Consider the following 18,261-nt stretch of genomic DNA (forward strand, 5'->3'; position numbering starts at 1 on the left):
GATCAGATTCCGAGGTCAAGGTTCTATAATTGCTAGCGGCTACTACCTCCTGGTACTCCCTGGATCTGAGGAAATTACTCCCACACAAATGATCAGCTTAATCTGCCCTCGGGTGGTCTCGCTCGACAGGTTGAATCCAGTTAGAATTTTTATCACCGAGAATACCTGTTCTGCCACTTGCACCTCTTTGAGCACTCGAAGGAACACTATATTCCCGGAGCTACCTAGGTCGATAAGCACACATTTAGCTTAAAAATTCAAGATTTGTAAGGATATTACCAGTGCGTCAGCAGCTTTTTCCTCTATTTTATTGAAGATAATAACGTACTCTTTAAGGCGCCCAGCTCGCAGAAGCTGAGTGTCACAACCCAACCGGAGGGCTATGACGGGCACCCGGAGCTAACCCACCGAGCACATCTCATCATGCTTTCAAAATCCTAACTAGGTGAGCCATATGGCTAACTCGTAATTTCCATGCATCAATCATACAAATTCCATCGGACTAAGGCCCTTTTATATCAACATCATCAACTATATATATATATATATATATATATATATATATATATATATATATATATATATATATATATATATATATATATATATACACAAATCGACAAGGCTAACAAAATGATATGCAAAATATGAGCCGATAAGGATAAGAGACATCTAGCTATACACAACTGTCTATGAGCCTCTACAAAGAGTATGTAACATCATACAGATGGGACAGGGCCCCGCCATGCCCATATAAATGCACAAAAGAATAGTACCAACAACTGAAGCTCCGAATCAAATGGAGCTCCTCTAGACAATCTCTGATAAAGCAGCCTAAGGGTTGAGTATGTCTCTCTGTCTACCTACGGGCATGAACACAGCGTCCACAAACAAAAGGACGTCAATACGAACAATGTACTGAGTATGTAAGGCATAAGTAATAAAATGATAAAAACATGAAGGACAACATAAGAAATAAGAGCCACTTATACCTCTTGAGACGTTATATCACACTTACTTACCTGTTTCACTAAAGAAGACCTTTCATACATATACATATACATATACATATACATATAGTAATACCATACCCGACCATATAGGTTCGGTGTCATTCATACCCAGCCATAATAAGGCTCAGTGTTATCGATACCCGGCCATAATAAGGTTCGGTGTTATCCATATCCGTCCATAATAAGGCTAGGTGTTATTCGTACCGAACTGATCAGTGGTGTGTGCGCAATAGATATCATCCCCGGCCATATAGGCTCGGTGTCACAACATAGCTTCATATATGTACATATAGGATTACATAAGTAAAAGCAACATCATCATCATCATTACCACTATATCTTTCCTTAAAGGATCAACTATCATAGGATGGGATCAGTGATATCATGAGAGTATCAAGAACTATGAGCTTTAGCACTTCTAGGAATGGGGTCATCATGGAAGACATTATGAATTTCGTGTATAGGTGTACAACAATGGAATCATGCCTTAAGAAAGAAGGGTTAGCCTTACATACCTTTATGTCTTCTTAACTACTTAACGTTCTCCTCCAAAGCCCGAATGATCTACATTCAAGAGGGTTCATAGCAAGCTTAGGTCTCAAAGCCACTCTTAAGCTCAAACTAGTATAATTCATGAGCTAGTGAAAATTAGGCAGCATTTCCCCTATTTCATCTACTTCTACCAAATTTCAAAACAATTCCCAATCAACAACAACATAATTAAGATACTTCATTCAATTTAGGCTCTATTCAATCCCCAAAACTCCTTTTCATAATAATAATTTCAACACAACCCCATATACTCTTGTATACAACACATCCTCAACATCATTAGTACCACCCACAACAAGATTATACTCATAACATGCCAAGAATTGTAATTCAAGTTAACTTATAGCTCATGATATCCTCAAATTCATACTTGAACTTTCTTTTCATTTTTCTTCCTTCAACCAAATGGCACAACAATCCAACAACCTTAACTATATGCAAGAGATGTAAAAACTTACCTTAATCACCCAATAACAAGCCTTGGATCAACTTACTCCACCAAAGTGAAGTCTCCAACATCAACACCAAAGGAGAACTTGAGCTTCACAAACCCTAGTGAGCTTCTTAGCACTTGAATCTCTTAATCCTCTAGGGTTTAGCATGAACTAGTTCATAGACATGGGGAGATGGTTTTGAAGAGCTCTAGGAACTAATTTGGGGAAATAATGAACCCAAGTGAGGCAAAACGAAATCAATAAAGCGTCACTTAACATCCCGTCGGCCATTTTGATGTTCATTTTTACGGACCGTCAAATAGCCTATCCAAACAGGCCTCACTGTGACCATTTCACGGTGGTGGGTCGACCATTTGATGGGCCATCAAACACCTTACGGTCCGCAAATGGTCCGTAAAACTGCCCATTTCCGATAGGTTGCTCCCTTCGATTCGTTTGACTTCCAATCCTTATGGAACCTTCTTGGCACTTGTGTAACACTTCATTAACCATCTAAGGGAACCTATAGATCCCCCTCAAGACAACACTAAACAAGGTATAGCTCAATCAATGCGAAATCTTCCCAAAACATGACTCAAATTCCCCTTCCTTTGATGAACTTGCTTCCACTGATTCATATGGCTCCAAAAACTTAAGATACGCTCTTAAAGTTATCAAACCTTATAAGGACTTCATGTCCACTTTAGGCTCGTGTTAATCTACTTATAATACAAAAAACTCAAAATTCCTAAGATGTAATATTCTTCCCCCCCTCTTAGAGATTCTACAAGAATTTCGCCAGAGTTTTCCCTGTAATATGCCACTACCACCCTGTTACAACAACCTAAAATATACATCACCTCAGAGGGCTATAACAACAACAACAACAACAATGGCCACACATGACCAAGAAATCATCGAAAAAAACATTACATACCGGAGGACAATGGCATCTCTGTCTGAGTCTCCTCTGGGGTGGAAATAAATATGGATGCCTGAACTTCATATCTTCCTCAGCTTCCCAAGTCATTTCCTCTCTATTAATGTTTCTCCATAAAACTTTAACTGAAGCTACATCTTTGGTTCTGAGTCTCTGAACTTGTCTATCTACAATGGCAATAGGAACTTCTTCGTAGGACAATTGCTCGGTGACTTGGACATCATCTACGGTACAATTCTGGAAGGATCTCGAATGCACTTGTGAAGCATCGATACATGGAAAACTGGATAGATTGACTCCAAATTCGAAGGTAGATCTAATTCATAAGCTACCTAGACGACCTTGTACAATCTCATAAGGCCCAATGTACCGAGGACTAAGTTTTCCCTTCTTACCAAACCTCATGATGATTTTTCCCTTCTTACCAAACCTCATGACACCCTTCATTGGTGACATCTTCAAGAATACCCAGTCCTTCACTTGGAACTCTGAGTTGTTAATAATCAATCATGTATAAGCTTGACCTTTTCTACGGCTTGCTAGATCAATTCTGGCCCTATTAGGTTAGTTTCTCCCACTTCGAACCACCTAATTGGTGACCTGTACTTGCGCCTATATAAGGCCTCATACGGGGCCATTTGGATGCTGGAATGATAAATGTTGTTATAAGTAAACTCAATAAGGGGTAAGTGATCATCCAAACTACCTCCAAAATCCAACACACACGCCCTTAGCATATCCTCGATAGTCTAGATGGTACACTCAGCTTGTCCATCAGTCTGTGGATGAAATGTTGTACTAAGACTCACCTGAGTCCCCAAACCCTCTTGAAAAGACTTCCAAAAATTGGTTGTAAACTGTGTCCCTCTATCGAAAATAATAGATACTGGGACACCATGGAGTGGTACTATCTCTTTGACATAAAGCTTTGCATAATCTTCAACTGCGTATGTAGTTCTGACTGGTAGGAAATGAGCTGACTTCGTAAGTCTATCTACAATTACCCATATAGAATCATACTTATGTTGAGTGCGAGGTAAGCCTACGATGAAATCCATATTAATCACTTCCCATTCCAAGTCGGAATTTCCATAGATTGCAACAATCTGCCAGGATTTTGATGCTCAATCTTTACCTGATGGCAGTTAGGACATTGAGACACGAATTCCACTATGTCTTTCTTCATTCCATTCCACTAATATATGGATTTAAGATCATAGTACATTTTCATTGCTCCGGGATGAACAAAATAACGGGAATAATGGGATTCTTTCAAAATATGATGATATAATCCTGCAACATTGGAAACACACAACCTGCCTCGACATCAGAGAACTCCATCTTCAGAAATCTCAAAGGATGACTTTTTCTTCTGAGGAAATGCATTTCTGTAATGAACTAGTATGGGATACTCATACTGGCGCTCTTTCACCTCAACTACTATTGATGAGACAAGTGAATTCTAAAAGGTAACTCCCATATTGCCCGAGTCAGTTAGCTGAACCCCTAGGCTAGCTAACTGCTGGAGCTCATGAGCTAACTCTCTTTTCTCTGGTTGAACATCACATAAGCTACCCATAGATCTGCGGCTAAGAGCATCAGCTACGACGTTCGCCTTCCCTGGGTGATATAGAATGCTAACATCATAATCTTTCAACAACTCCAACCATCACCTTTGCCGTAAATTCAACTCTTCTGCTTGAAAATATACTGAAGGCTCTTGTGATCCGTATAAATATCAACATGAACACCATAAAAATAATGCCGCCATATTTTCAATGCATGAATCACCGTAGCTAACTTAAGATCATGGGTTAGATAATTTTTCTCATGTTTCTGCAACTTCCTTGAAGCATAAGCAATCACCTTACCATGCTGCATCAACACACATCCTATCCAAATGCCAAAAGCACCACAATAGACAACACAGCCGTTCGATCCCTCTGGAAATGTCAGAACCGAGGTCGAAGTCTATCTATTCTTCAACTCTTGAAAATTGCATTCACAAGCATCCGTCCATTGAAATTAGCTAATTTCTGAGTCAGCTTCATCAATGGTGCAGAAATAGAAGAAAAGCCTTCTACAAATCTTCTGTAATAACCTGCAAAGCCCAGAAAACTATGAACCTCCGTAGGTATTGTAGGTCTTGGCCAAGTCTTCACAGCTTTGATCTTCTGGACATCCAGCCGAACACCGTCAGCTGAAATAATATGCCCCAAAAAGGTCACCAAATTCAACCAAAACTCACACTTTGAAAATTTTACAAATAGCTCTCGAGCCTGAAGAACTCTAAGGATAGTACGTAAATGATCTGCATGTTTTGCCTCGAACCGAAAATACACCATGATATCGTCAATGAACATAATCGCAAACAAGTCTATGAAAGGCCTGAACACATTGTTCATCAAATCCATGAATACTGTCGATGCATTAGTTAATCCAAATGACATTACTCGAAACTCGAAATGATCATATCTGGTTCTGAAGGCTGTCTTTGTAATGTCCTTCTCCCTGACTCTCACCTGATGATACTCGGACCTTAAATCTATCTTTGAGAACCATTTGACACCCTGCAATTGATCAAATAAATCATCAATCCTTGGAAGTGGATATTTATTCTTGATCGTCACCTTAATCAGTTGTCTGTAATCAATACACATTTGCAAGGAGCCACCTTTCTTTCTTACAAACAACATGGGTGCTCCCCACGGCGATGAGCTAGGCCTAATAAAGCCTTTCTCAAGAAAATCCTTCAATTGTTCCTTAAACTCTTTCAACTCTGCGGGATCCATCCTATCAGGAGGAATAGATATGGGTTTAGTATCCGGTAGCACATCAATAGCAAAATCAATCTTTCACTCTGGGGGAAGGCTTGAAAGCTCATCCGGGAATACATGCGGAAACTCATTCACTACATGGGCGGACTGAAGAGTCGGAAATTTGGCTTCTATATCTCGAACCCGGACTAAATGATAAATACAACCTTTAGCAATCATCTTCCTTGCCTTGAGATAGGAAAAAATCTACCTCTCGGAGACGCTATATTTCCCTTCTATTCCAAAGTTGGTTCTCCCGGAAACTGGAAGCGACCCATTTTTGTTCTATAATCAACATTAGCATAGCAAGAAGCCAACCAATCCATGCCTATGATAACATTAAAATCCATCATTTTCAACTCATGTAGATCAGCCATAGTACGATAATCACAAATCACAACTACATAATTTCTAAATACTCGACTAGCTATCACCGGTTTACCAACGGGTGTAGATACCTCGGAAGGTTTGATTGACTCCAATTTCACCCCAAATTGACTAGCAATATAAGGAGTAACATATGACAATGTGGAGCCTGGATCAATTAATGCATATACATCATGAGAAAATACTGATAATATACCTGTGACAACATCAGGGGAGGACTAAAAATCCTATCGCCCAGCAAGTGCATAAATTCGGTACTGAGGACCACTCGAACTGGGCGCTCCTCCAATACCTCTACCACGACTAACTTGTGTATGTGAGCCTTGCCTCGGAGGGTGTATAGATGATGAAGACCCAGTTGCTGACCCTGTGGCCTGAACCGTACCTCTGCTACCTCTCGATGGGCAGTCACGCACCATATAGCCTGGCTGACAGCAGGCATAACAAGCATCTGAACGTAATCGGCACTAACCTCAATGTAGTTTCCCATACTGAAAACATCATGGTAGGGGTGGTCTTGACTGGCTCGAGTCACCCCTGTATTGAGAACCCGAAGCTCTGAAACTCTGGCCCGGTCCAGAGTGAATAAGTCTATCAAATCTCTGGCTTGCAAATCGTGGAGGCCCACTAGTCATGGAATGGCCTGAATGCCTAGAATACTGCTATTTTTGCCATCCTCTGAACTCACTAGTCGGACCCGAAGATCTAACCCGCTTGCTATAACCTCTATCATGCTCACGCTCACTTCTCTGCTGTTGTAGCCGTTCCTCCAAATTCTGGGCATGGGCCTAAATGCGAGAAATATCCATACCATCTTGAAGTGACACAGTTAAGCACTTATCCATCAAATGTGGCCCTAAGCCACTCACAAACCGATGAACACGGTCTCCCATATCCGCTACCATGGCCGGAGCATACCTAGCCAAAGAATTGAAGTGGAGGCTATACTCTAAGGCACTCATACTTCCTTGTCTAAGATTCAAGAACCTGTCAACTCTAGCCCGCCGAACCTCTGGCGGCAAGTAGTATCAAAGGAAAGCATTCACAAACTCTTGCCATATCGGGGGAAGTGCATTGAATCCTTTAGAAGACATCTAATTTGTATACCAATGAACCGCAACATCCCATAATCTATAGGAGGAAAACTTTACTGACTCGACATCCAAAGCATGCATTAACCGAAGTGTTCTCAACATTCCATCAATAAAGCTTTGAGGGTACTCATCCGGTTTTGACCCGAAGAATTCTGGAGGGTTCAAGCTAATAAAATCATGGGCTCTGGCTCAAGCTAATAAAATCATGGGCTCTGGCACTAACAGCCTTATCACCATGACCCGTACCCTGCCGCTAGGCCTGAGTGGCGACTAGCTGAGTAAGCAAATGGATAGCCTCTTTCATCTCTTGGCCTGAGGCATCTATTAGAGGAACTGGGGGTGTCGGAGCTAGGGCTGAGGCTCCCTCATGCTCCTCTGAAATAGGCAATGAGTGAGAAGACCGAGATAGAACCTCATTATGGGCCTCACCCTCCTCTATATCGTTTGGCGGTACTCTCTCAGTCCACCTTCCTACCATCGCCTTGCCCTTTTGGGCTGCTGTAGCTTTTCTCTTTACAAGTATCGCTGAAAAATATAACACACGGTTAAGAAAAGGAGAAATTCTTATATCATGGCTCTATCGCACGATCTAAGAAGAAATGAGGGCCATTCATTTCTTAATGCCCGCAGCCACCTCTTTATAAGTGTGGCGCGCAACACACACATAAACAAGACTCTACTGGACACGGCTCGTAGACACTACCCAGGATGAACTGCTCTGATACCACCTTTTTCACGACCCAACCGGAGGGACATGATTGGCACCCAGAGCTAACCCACCGGGCACCTCTCATCATGCTTTGACAATCCTAACTAGGTGAGCCACATGGCTAACTCATAATTTCCATGCATCAATAATACAAATTCCATCGGACTAAGGCACTTTTATATCAACATCATCAACTATGCCCATATATATATATATATACACACAAGCCGACAAGGCTAACAAAATGATATACAAAATATGAGTCGATAAGTTTAAGAGACATCTAGCTATACACAACCGTTTATGAGCCTCTACAAAGAGTATGTAACATCATAAAGACGGGACAGGGCCCCGCCATGCCCATATAAATGCACAAAAGAATAGTACCAACGGTTGCAGCTCCGAATCAAATGGAGCTCCTCTAGACAATCTTTGATAAAGCAGCCTAAGGGTCGAGTCTGTCTCCCTGTCCACCTGCGGGCATGAACGCAGCGTCCACAAACAAAAGGACGTCAGCACGAACAATGTATTGAGTATGTAAGACATAAGTAGTAACATGATAAAAACATGAAGGATAACATAAGATAGAAGAGCCACTTATACCTCTTGAGACGTTACATCACACTTATTTACCCCTTTCTCTAAAGAAGACCTTCCACACATATACATATACATATACATATACATATACATATACATATACATATACATATACATATACATATACATATAGTAATACCATACCCAACCATGTATGTTCGGTGTCATTCATACCCGGCCATAATAAGGCTCGGTGTTATCCATACCCGGCCATAATAAGGCTCGGTATTATCTATACCCGGCCATAATAAGGCTTGGTGTTATTTGTACCCAACTGATCAGTGGTGTGTGCGCAATAGATATCATACCCTGCCATATAGGCTCAGTGTCACAACATAGCTTCATATATGTACATATAGGATTACATAAATAAAAGCAACATCATCATCATCATTACCATTATATCTTTCCTTAGAGGATCAACTATCATAGGATGGGATCAACGATATCATGAGAGTATCAAGAACTATGAGCTTTAGCACTTCTAGGAATGGGGTCATCATGGAAGACATTATGAATTTCGTGTGTAAGTGTAGAACAATGGATTCATGCCTTAAGAAAGAAGGGTTAGCCTTACATACAAAGGTCAGCCTTACATACCTTTATGTCTTCTTAACTACTTAACGTTCTCCTCCAAAGCCCGAATGATCTACATTCAAGAGGGTTCATAGCAAGGTTAGGTCTCAAACACACTCTTAAGTTAAAACTAGTATAATTCATACTAGCAAAAATTGGGCAGTGTTTCCCCTATTTCATCTACTTCTACCAAATTTCAAAACAACTCCCAATCAACAACGACATTGTTAACAATACCATAATTAAGAGACTTCATTCAAGTTAGGCTCCATTCAATCCCCAAAACGCCTTTTCATAATCACTCATAATAATAATTTTTACACAACCCCATATACACATGTATACAACACTTTCTCAACATCATTAGTACACCCACAACAAGATTATACTCATAATATGCCAAGAATTTTAATTCAAGTTAACTTATAGCTCATGATATCCTCAAATTCATACTTGAACTTTCTTCTCATTTTTCTTCCTTCAACCAAATGGCACAACAATCCAACAACCTTAACTATATGCAAGAGATGTAAAAACGTACCTTAATCACCCAATAACAAGCCTTGGATCAACTTACTCCACCAAAGTGAAGTCTCCAACATCAACACCAAAGGAAAACTTGAGCTTCACAAACCCTAGTGAGCTTCTTAGCACTTGAATCTCTTAATCCTCTTGGGTTTAGCATGGATTAGTTTATAGACTTGGGGACAGGGTTTTGGAGAGCTCTAAGATCTGATTTGGGGAAATAATGAACCCAAATGAGGCAAAACGAAATATATAAAGCGTCACTTAAAATCCCATCGGCCATTTTGACGTCCACTTTGACGGACCATCAAACTTCCTGCTATCCGTCAAATGGACCGTCAAATATCCCAGCCAAACAGGCTTCACTGTGACCATTTCACGGTGTTGGCTCCACCATTTGACGGGCCTTCAAACACCCTATGGTCCGTCAAATGGTCCGTCAAGCTGCCCATTTCTGATAAGTTGCTCCCTTCGATTCATTTGACTTCCAATCCTTATGGAACCTTCTTGGCACTTGTGTAACACTTCATTAACCATCTAAGGGGCCCTGTAGCTCCCCCTCAAGACATTACTAAACAAGGCATAGCTTAATCAATGCAGAATCTTCCCAAAACATGACTCAAATTCCTCTTCCTTCGACGAACTTGCTTCCACTGATTCATATGGCTCCAAAACCTTAAGATACGCGCTTAAAGTTATCAAATACTTTCCTTAACCTTATAAGTACTTCATGTCCACTTTAGTATCGCATTAGTCTACTCATAATGCAAACAGCTCAAAATTCCCAAGATGTAACACTAGGCCACTTCAACCTTCAGGTTCATACAATCCTTCATGGTATGTACGTGGGTGTAATGGATGTGACACCACAAGCCGGTGTTCCTTCTATCCAGGTTGGTCTGGATCTCCTCTGGGAATCTAGCTTCTTTTATCGCCCTTAATATTGTTACAAGCTCCGCAACATTTATTTTAAAATTATAATCCGAGAACTTCGGAGGTTCAGCCCCTTTTGACGCCGATCCCGAAGGGTGTGGGGTATCCCTATTTAGGATACCTCAGCCACTCCCGTTGTTTCCCCTTTTTTAATTTCAGCCTGCGGGCCTCATACGATTCAAACTGTCCCCGTCGACTTGTGACGTTTGCTTCGAAACCTGGGTCCGGTCTTTTTCCCGTGCAACTGCCTTCTTCTGTTGGAACCATCGCCTTTTGATCCTTATCGATGCGCGTTCTGGCAACATATCTAGGGTTTATCTCGCTCCATATTTTGGCCGAGACATACTCCGTCCCTTTTATCGTCTGAAACTCCATCCTTTTTAGGGGGTCTAAAATTACAACATCGTTTGTATCTTGAATCCATGGTTTCCCCAAAACAACTTTAAAATCCATATCTCCATCTACCACTCGAAACATTGCACTCTCTTCACTCCATCCGGTAACCACCGACAATTCCACAACTCCGTAATGGACTAACTTGATGACTTTGTCACCGAAAAACTCTATTTCTCCCATTTCGTCTAGGTGTTGAACGACTCCTCACTGAATGATGTTAACCGCGCTCCTTGCAAACACTGTTATTCCTGCACTATAATATTATTTATTAATGCATTAAACACCATATCATTAGGGAGGGGGAAAATTTCTCTTATGATCATGTCTCCTGCCTTGACCCATTCCAACTCCTTTCGTTTAAGAGCGGGGGCTACGCTTTCTAGGTATGACAGTATACCGTACTTTTTGGCTCTTGCGCCCTTCATCACGGATGGGGCTTCTAGGATTTGTCTTAACTCCTCGATAAATACATCCAACCGTTCTTTCGCCACTCCAGCCTTTTTAGTTTGTGGGGTCGTAAGGATCTTACCCGCGTTTTGATTTGACACCGGAGTCCCTGTCTTAGTATGCTTAGCCATAGTAGTCATCACCCTTTCCATGCATTACATCCTCTCACCCTGCGCCTTGAGTGTGGCCATCAGTACCTCGCTCGTCAAGGAACCCGTCTTTTGAGCAGGTTTTTGCCCGTCAGGTTGAGATTAAGCTTGACTCGTTCTTCCGAACGCACGCTTGCGCGGTTGTTCTGCTTCGTCGGTGTTTAGGACTCCTCTGCTTCGCCCCTCACTAGGCTTCTTGCGCCTCCACCAGATCCTTCATACCTCTCACCAACATGTGTGTGTCCTCGATCCCCTGTATATTTCTCAAGCTACCGCTAGACATATCTTTCTAAGCACAATGACTTTACTTAGAGTTTCTGGAAGGATAATTTCTGTTGTGAATCAAGACAACTCCACAACTATCTACCCCATAGACGGAGCCAAACTGTTTTTCGGTGAAAACCGATAATCAGTAAGGTATTTGTATTTTATGGGTTTAAAGACAAGTTGGTTGTATCCAATCCCGGAAACTCTCCTTTCGGGGTCAGTGTTTGTGATTGCAAGAGTTAGATTTAAACTAATGGAGCTTAAGAAATGGTAAAAATAAGCAAGATAAATATATGTTCAGGGGTAAATGATGAGTCCGGATATGTATTGCTTTAGAGAGAAAAATAGGAGATAGGTTACAAGAGATGAGGTGAAGATGCCTTAGCTTACATGGTATGCTATCTATATAAAAAACTGAAAATAACACTTTTCCACCCTAACGTTCTATTGATGGGACTTAACCAATCCGCATCGATACCGAAAAGAAACCAAGATTATTAGGACAGGTTTCTAATTTTGATCATACAAAATAGCATAAACAAAAATTTGGTATGATACAAATTTTATAAAATAACCGGCCGAATCAAACTATTAACACCCCTGCGTGTAGCCCTAGCTATTTGAGTCTTATTGGCGTGGCCCAAAATTTGACAGCTGAAATTGTCCTTGGGTGACTCAAGTCTGTTTCGGCCAACTCCAAATAAAAGTGTGTTAACACATACATATAATTGTCGATCAACTACTTTTTTTGGTTTTACTAACAATTTTTACTAAATGTGTTTGTAAATTATTGTCATTTGATGTTGTTTTAGAGCCTCGATGAAATTGGAATTCTGATTTAAGGTTTCCCAAATGAAACTTCTGCAAATTCTTTACCAAGCAATTTGTGATTTGAGCGCTTGGTATGATTTAAAAAAAAAAATCATTCTCAATCCAAAATCGAAAAATAAATTCCTGAAGTTATTTCCTAGAAAATAAGATAGTGCTCGTAGGAATACAGAGGAAAAACTGCATTGTCAATTACGACTTTTATTTTTCTATAATTGGTAAACAAGATACTTTCTCAAATTAACACCAAAGAGGTAGGCTTCTGTTTACTTTTACTTATTAGTTTGAGATTAGCTAACTCTAGCTAATAATAGTTCACAGCGTTATTATGCAAGTTGACATGCCATTAAAGGCATCATCACATGAAATTTTACATTTGTTAGTCATCACTTATTTTAGAATGCACAATCAAATATTCCTATTGTTTTTTTATGTATACGGATAATCAGTTAGAGATTTGTATTTTATGGGTTTAAAGACAAGTAGGTCGTATTCAATCCCAGAAACTCTCCTTTCGGGGTCAGTGTTTGTGATTGCAAGAGTTAAATTTGAATGAATGGAGCTTAAGAAATGGTAAAAATAAGCAAGATAAATATATGTTCAAAGGTAAATGATGAGTCTGAATATGTATTGCTTCAGACAGAAAAATAGGAGATAGTTTACAAGAGATGAAGTGAAGATGCCTTAGCTTACATGGTAAGCTATCTATATAGAAAACCGAAAATAACACTTTTCCACCCTAACGTTCTATTGATGGGACTCAACTATGCTCCCACATGCTTCCCTGCCACAACACTCTGATCGAGATTCGTTGATGTGACCCGAATTGGTGGGAGTGGATGCCTGCTGTGGAAGCCCTCCCGGTCTCTTCGAGCTCCCAGTTGCGAAAACTAACCCGGGCACGGACTTTACCCAACACACCTATAACATTTGGATCGGTGCGCTTCCTTTGACTTACATGTACGTGGTACTTATAGTTTTATGGGATAATGCTCTTGGACTTCCTTAATAAAAAATAGCCAGCGTATATATATATCATATGCACGCATAAATGTGTGTGTATATGTCAGTGTGTATATATGTTATATATTTTGACTAGCATTCGTAATTAATTTCGAAAGACAAAAAAAAAAAAAACACACACACACACAAAATAGTAGATCAATTGGGTCCATGCAATATGAATTGGATCATGAAAGTAGCCTCATTTGACTATAATGGTTTAGACAGTTAGGAGAGAGTAGGGTTTAGGATGGGGGTTGGGGGAACTGCACAATGTGAAGTCAACAATTTAAGTGTTAAAATTAGTTAACATGATCGTACGTTTGAAAAAATCAGTATAATTTTACTTGCAGACTACATTTTAAAAAAAAAAATGTGAATATTGGGTGTTTGTACTAACCTAATATAAACACATAGCAGATGACTTTACATACATTATTTTAATAAATTATAGTTAATTTTTCGTTAATCAATGCATACTTTTTCCTAAAAATTATTCACTGATTATGGTAAATTTATATTATTCGATATAAACATCAGAGGGGCTAATTTTATTTTATTTTTCATGCATTTGTTCTGGCTCTGTATTTATTTTCCTCTGATGCATCTTTTTCCTTTTCAAAAAAAAAAAAATTAAATACATGTGGACTGGAGTGATTAATAAGAAACGATTGATTCCTTTTGGTGTAGCTAATATTATTTCTACTATTGTGTTTTCCTAATGTAACAACCTGGCCTTTAATAGAGCACAATTGTAATTAAAATTGTGATCCGAAGCTTTGGATAAGTTTGTATAATTATTTGGGACTTGTTTTGATAGTCGGGGTTGGACTCAAGGGCTCGGGATTTCAACACATATTGAACTATCTTGATATTGATGATTTTCTGTTGGCGTCTGATGAATCGTGATTGTGAAAGAAGACACCGCGATCGCGAAAAGTAGTTGGAGGATTGACTGGTCAAGGAGGTTTTGTTATCCGCAGCCTACCATGACAAACGCGAGAGTCAACTCGTTGACTCAGCACGAAGGCGTGGACTAGGACGCAACCACGAAGTGGAAGCACGAAATGACCAACTGGTCAACTTTTGTACGTGAACGGGAGGCCCTAGCTGCGATTGCGAAGAGTCTAGATTTTGAGATCTATCACATAATTTTGGGGTTTGGAGACTTTGAACAAGTCATAATATCCATTTGAAACTTGTTTGAGGGTTTAAGTTGGGATCAAAGGAGTTCGGGTGAGTTTCAAGTGCTAAAACTTTCTTGGTGTTGCACCAGATTTTATTTTTTTCTTGTGCAGTTGCAGACCATTCCGACCGCGAGGGTGGAGGTCGTTGTCGTGTAAGGTTAGGGAGGCAGCTTGCTTCTCGGTCGCTCAAGTGGCTCCACGATCGCATAGGGATTCACTGGATTGCAATTCACGATCATGAAGGTCCCAACCGTGAAGAGGAACAACCAGGTAGTATAAAAGCTAGCTGATCGAATTTTATGTTATTTTAACAATATTGAATGTTGGAGACTCGGTTATTGGGCGATTCAAAGGTGGATGTTCATCATAAATCATTAGTAATTATTTCCAACTTGAATTTAAGCTATTTCCTCGATTACCTGTTGATTTTTAACGCCTAGATTTGTAGATTAAAATTTGAAATTGGAAAATCTTTATCCTAGATTAAGAGAGTAATTTTATAAATTGAAGGTTGAATTGATATCGGATATTAAATTCATTGTGGATTTAAACTCTTGGGAGTATGAGTAACCAGGAAATATAGTGAAGTTACAATTTTGACCTTGAGGCTCAGGTTTGAGTTTTTTATTACCCATTGATCCGAATTCCTTCAATATTGTAATATGGGTGTCGTTGGACTCGTTTAACCCCCTAAACTATACTTTTGAATAGATTGAGAGCATTCAGAGGAGAAAATTAAGTTATGTTTCTTTTATTTTTCTAACATCCCCCATGTAAAATCCTGAAAATATTATTTAATGTGTCCCAATTTATGTGGCACGCTTTACTTTTGAGTTTGTCCCAAAAATAATGTCACATTTCTATAATTAGCAACAACTTAACTTTAAATTACTCTTTTACCCTTAATGGAATTATTTATAGACACAAAAATGTCTATGGTTTGTTATAAACCTCATATTTCAAAAGTCTTTAGCTTTGTTCCTTTCTTAAAGTTTGTGCCTAGTCAAACGGTGTCATAAAAATTGAGACAAATGAAGTAATTTATTTTCTAGATTACCCCGCAGATTTATTTTCTATATTTCCATTTTCAGTTTTTCTCAGAAATTTGTTTCGCGGTAAACAATCACCTATGAAGCGATTTCTCACGGAGCTTATTTAAAAATGAGAATTAGTGGATTCTTATTAGTTTCACTCTACATTGCAAATCAGTCCTACCCAATTCTAACTTCAAGTAAGGGCAAAATGCACATGTATATTGCAGTAATGGGATGATTGGCGAAGAAAAAGGGCTTTTGGCTTTACATTTAGTTTGATGGGTTTATGTTTTACCGAGTGATGGTGTAAATTGTTTTTACACAATCAATTTTTTTGTCTTGAAATGCGGACTTCAAAAATAAAATATTTTTGAGAGAGTTTATTCATGAACTATGCGAGCCCATGTAATGGGGTCCATTCTCAAAGAAATTTAAGTAGCTAAAATAAATTTCTATGATGATCATCAATTAGTTAGCTACCATAGGTTAAACTGCACCTTAAATCCTAATTTGATATAGTAATTAAGTGCTATGAAGTCGAATTATTTTTTCTAATTTAATTGTCTTAAATTTAAAAAATGTACGGCCATTCTTCTTGAAACGGCTAATAAGTAAATTATATCACATACACATAAACTAAAACGGAGAGAGAGTAATTGAATTTAACAGCAATAAATCATAATCCAAAATTGTCTACTATTAAATGACTACCTAGATAACAATAAATGGTAGAAAACTCAGTTACAAAATAATACTATTAATTCACTACATAGATAACAATAAATGGTGGAAAACTCACAAAATAATACTATTAAATGACGACTACCTAGAACTCTTCCAAATGCAAAACAAACATCAATTTAATGTCTAAACCATGCATAGAAGCATAGAGCTAGCAAGAAACAATGGCAATAACATGCTCATTGGTAACCATTTGGATGAATAAGCATTGCTTCTAGTAGGAGTGATACCCGCAGAACCAGGAAAATAAGAAAAACCCTTTGGAGCAGGAGGAGGAGTTGTACTTTCCGGTGGAGTATTAGTATTAGTACCCCCGGGAGTCGCTGGCATAGCGATTTTGAAGTGAAATTTGAGTCCAGAAGCACAATGACCAGGAATGTCACACAAAAAGTAGTAATCGCCCGGAGTCATGAGGGTGAGTGAGTCGCTGCCGGTGTAGAAGCTGGCAACTGGATCGTGATCAGTGCAGGAGTCGAAGCTGGTCTTGTTCACTTGCCTCACGTTGTGCAGTTGTGGGTTGTAATTGAAAACTGCATGTTACACAAAGTATGTGTAAGTTAAGTCTTGAGGCGGAGTAATCTAAAATTAATTTACAATAACTGTTGAGTTTATTAAATATCTATAGATACTGAGGAATTTTTAATGCAGTATTAAAAACGAAAAGAGAGGCAATTTAATACTAGAAAATAAAACTGAAATTAGTTAGGAACTTCATAGTTAATTCATCGCTAAATAATTCGTAGGTATCAGAATTTTTTGATAACCTGTCACTAGACCATCACTAAATAGGATTAGCAACAAGTTTTGTTGTTTAACTACAAAAGTAGTGAAAGATCTTACCAAGGACATCACCGAGTTGAAAATTCTTGGAAGAAGCCCATTGTTCATAGTTATAGTTGAAAGTCCATCCAACAGAATCACCAACTTGATACACAACAGCCATGGTGGATCCCAGGGTAGCCATCATCACCACCAATAACACCATCATTGTTTTTCTGAAGAAAGCCATATATATAAATAATAAATAAATTTTAAATATATTCCAATGTTAATAATACTAACGATTTGAATGAATGAGCTCTGAGGTTCCGAACTAAGGCTTTTAAAGGCGTAGTTAATGGTCTCCTTGCCTTGCTAGGACTGGAGTTAACGTAACAGGCGTACTGTTTTTGGAAATTTATTTTCCAAATATAGTTTTGAAGTTCCACCGAAACTAAGGTAACTGAACTTACCCAGTGGCGGAGTCAGGATTTATGTCAAGGGGGTTCAAAAATATAAAGAAGTCATAAATGAAGAAGTTAAGGGGGTTCAACGTCTACTATATATACATAAAAAATAATTTTCACCTTATATATACAGTGTAATTAAGGGGGTTTGGATGAACCCCTCGGCTCTATCTACGTCCGCCACTGAACTTACCATATTTTGTTTTGAAGTTCTAATGAAACTTACCAATATACTAAATATATATTGCCAATAAAAATTAGACAAGAATCTCTAACAAGTATTTACCATGTATAGTTTTGATGTTCCAATGAAACTAAGGTATACTAAATATATTGCCAATAAAAAAGAGACAAGAATCTGTAACAAGTACTTACCATATTTGTTTTTGAAATTAACGAAGTGAA

The 18,261-nt window shown here is 38.9% G+C and overlaps 1 protein-coding gene across 1 annotated transcript; it reads right to left on the reverse strand.

Annotated features, from left to right (window-relative positions):
- Positions 1-16,609: 16,609 nt before the first annotated feature.
- LOC132629336 (mavicyanin-like) lies at positions 16,610-17,628 on the reverse strand. Its single transcript, XM_060345017.1, has 2 exons — positions 17,471-17,628; positions 16,610-17,160 (listed from the first exon to the last, which is right to left on the reverse strand). Exons 1-2 carry the CDS (start codon positions 17,616-17,618, stop codon positions 16,757-16,759), a joined length of 552 nt encoding a protein of 183 aa, XP_060201000.1. The 5' UTR covers positions 17,619-17,628; the 3' UTR covers positions 16,610-16,756.
- Positions 17,629-18,261: the final 633 nt, after the last annotated feature.

This window comes from Lycium barbarum, chromosome 2 (genome assembly GCF_019175385.1).
Source record: "Lycium barbarum isolate Lr01 chromosome 2, ASM1917538v2, whole genome shotgun sequence".
Classification (NCBI taxonomy): Eukaryota; Viridiplantae; Streptophyta; class Magnoliopsida; order Solanales; family Solanaceae; genus Lycium; species Lycium barbarum.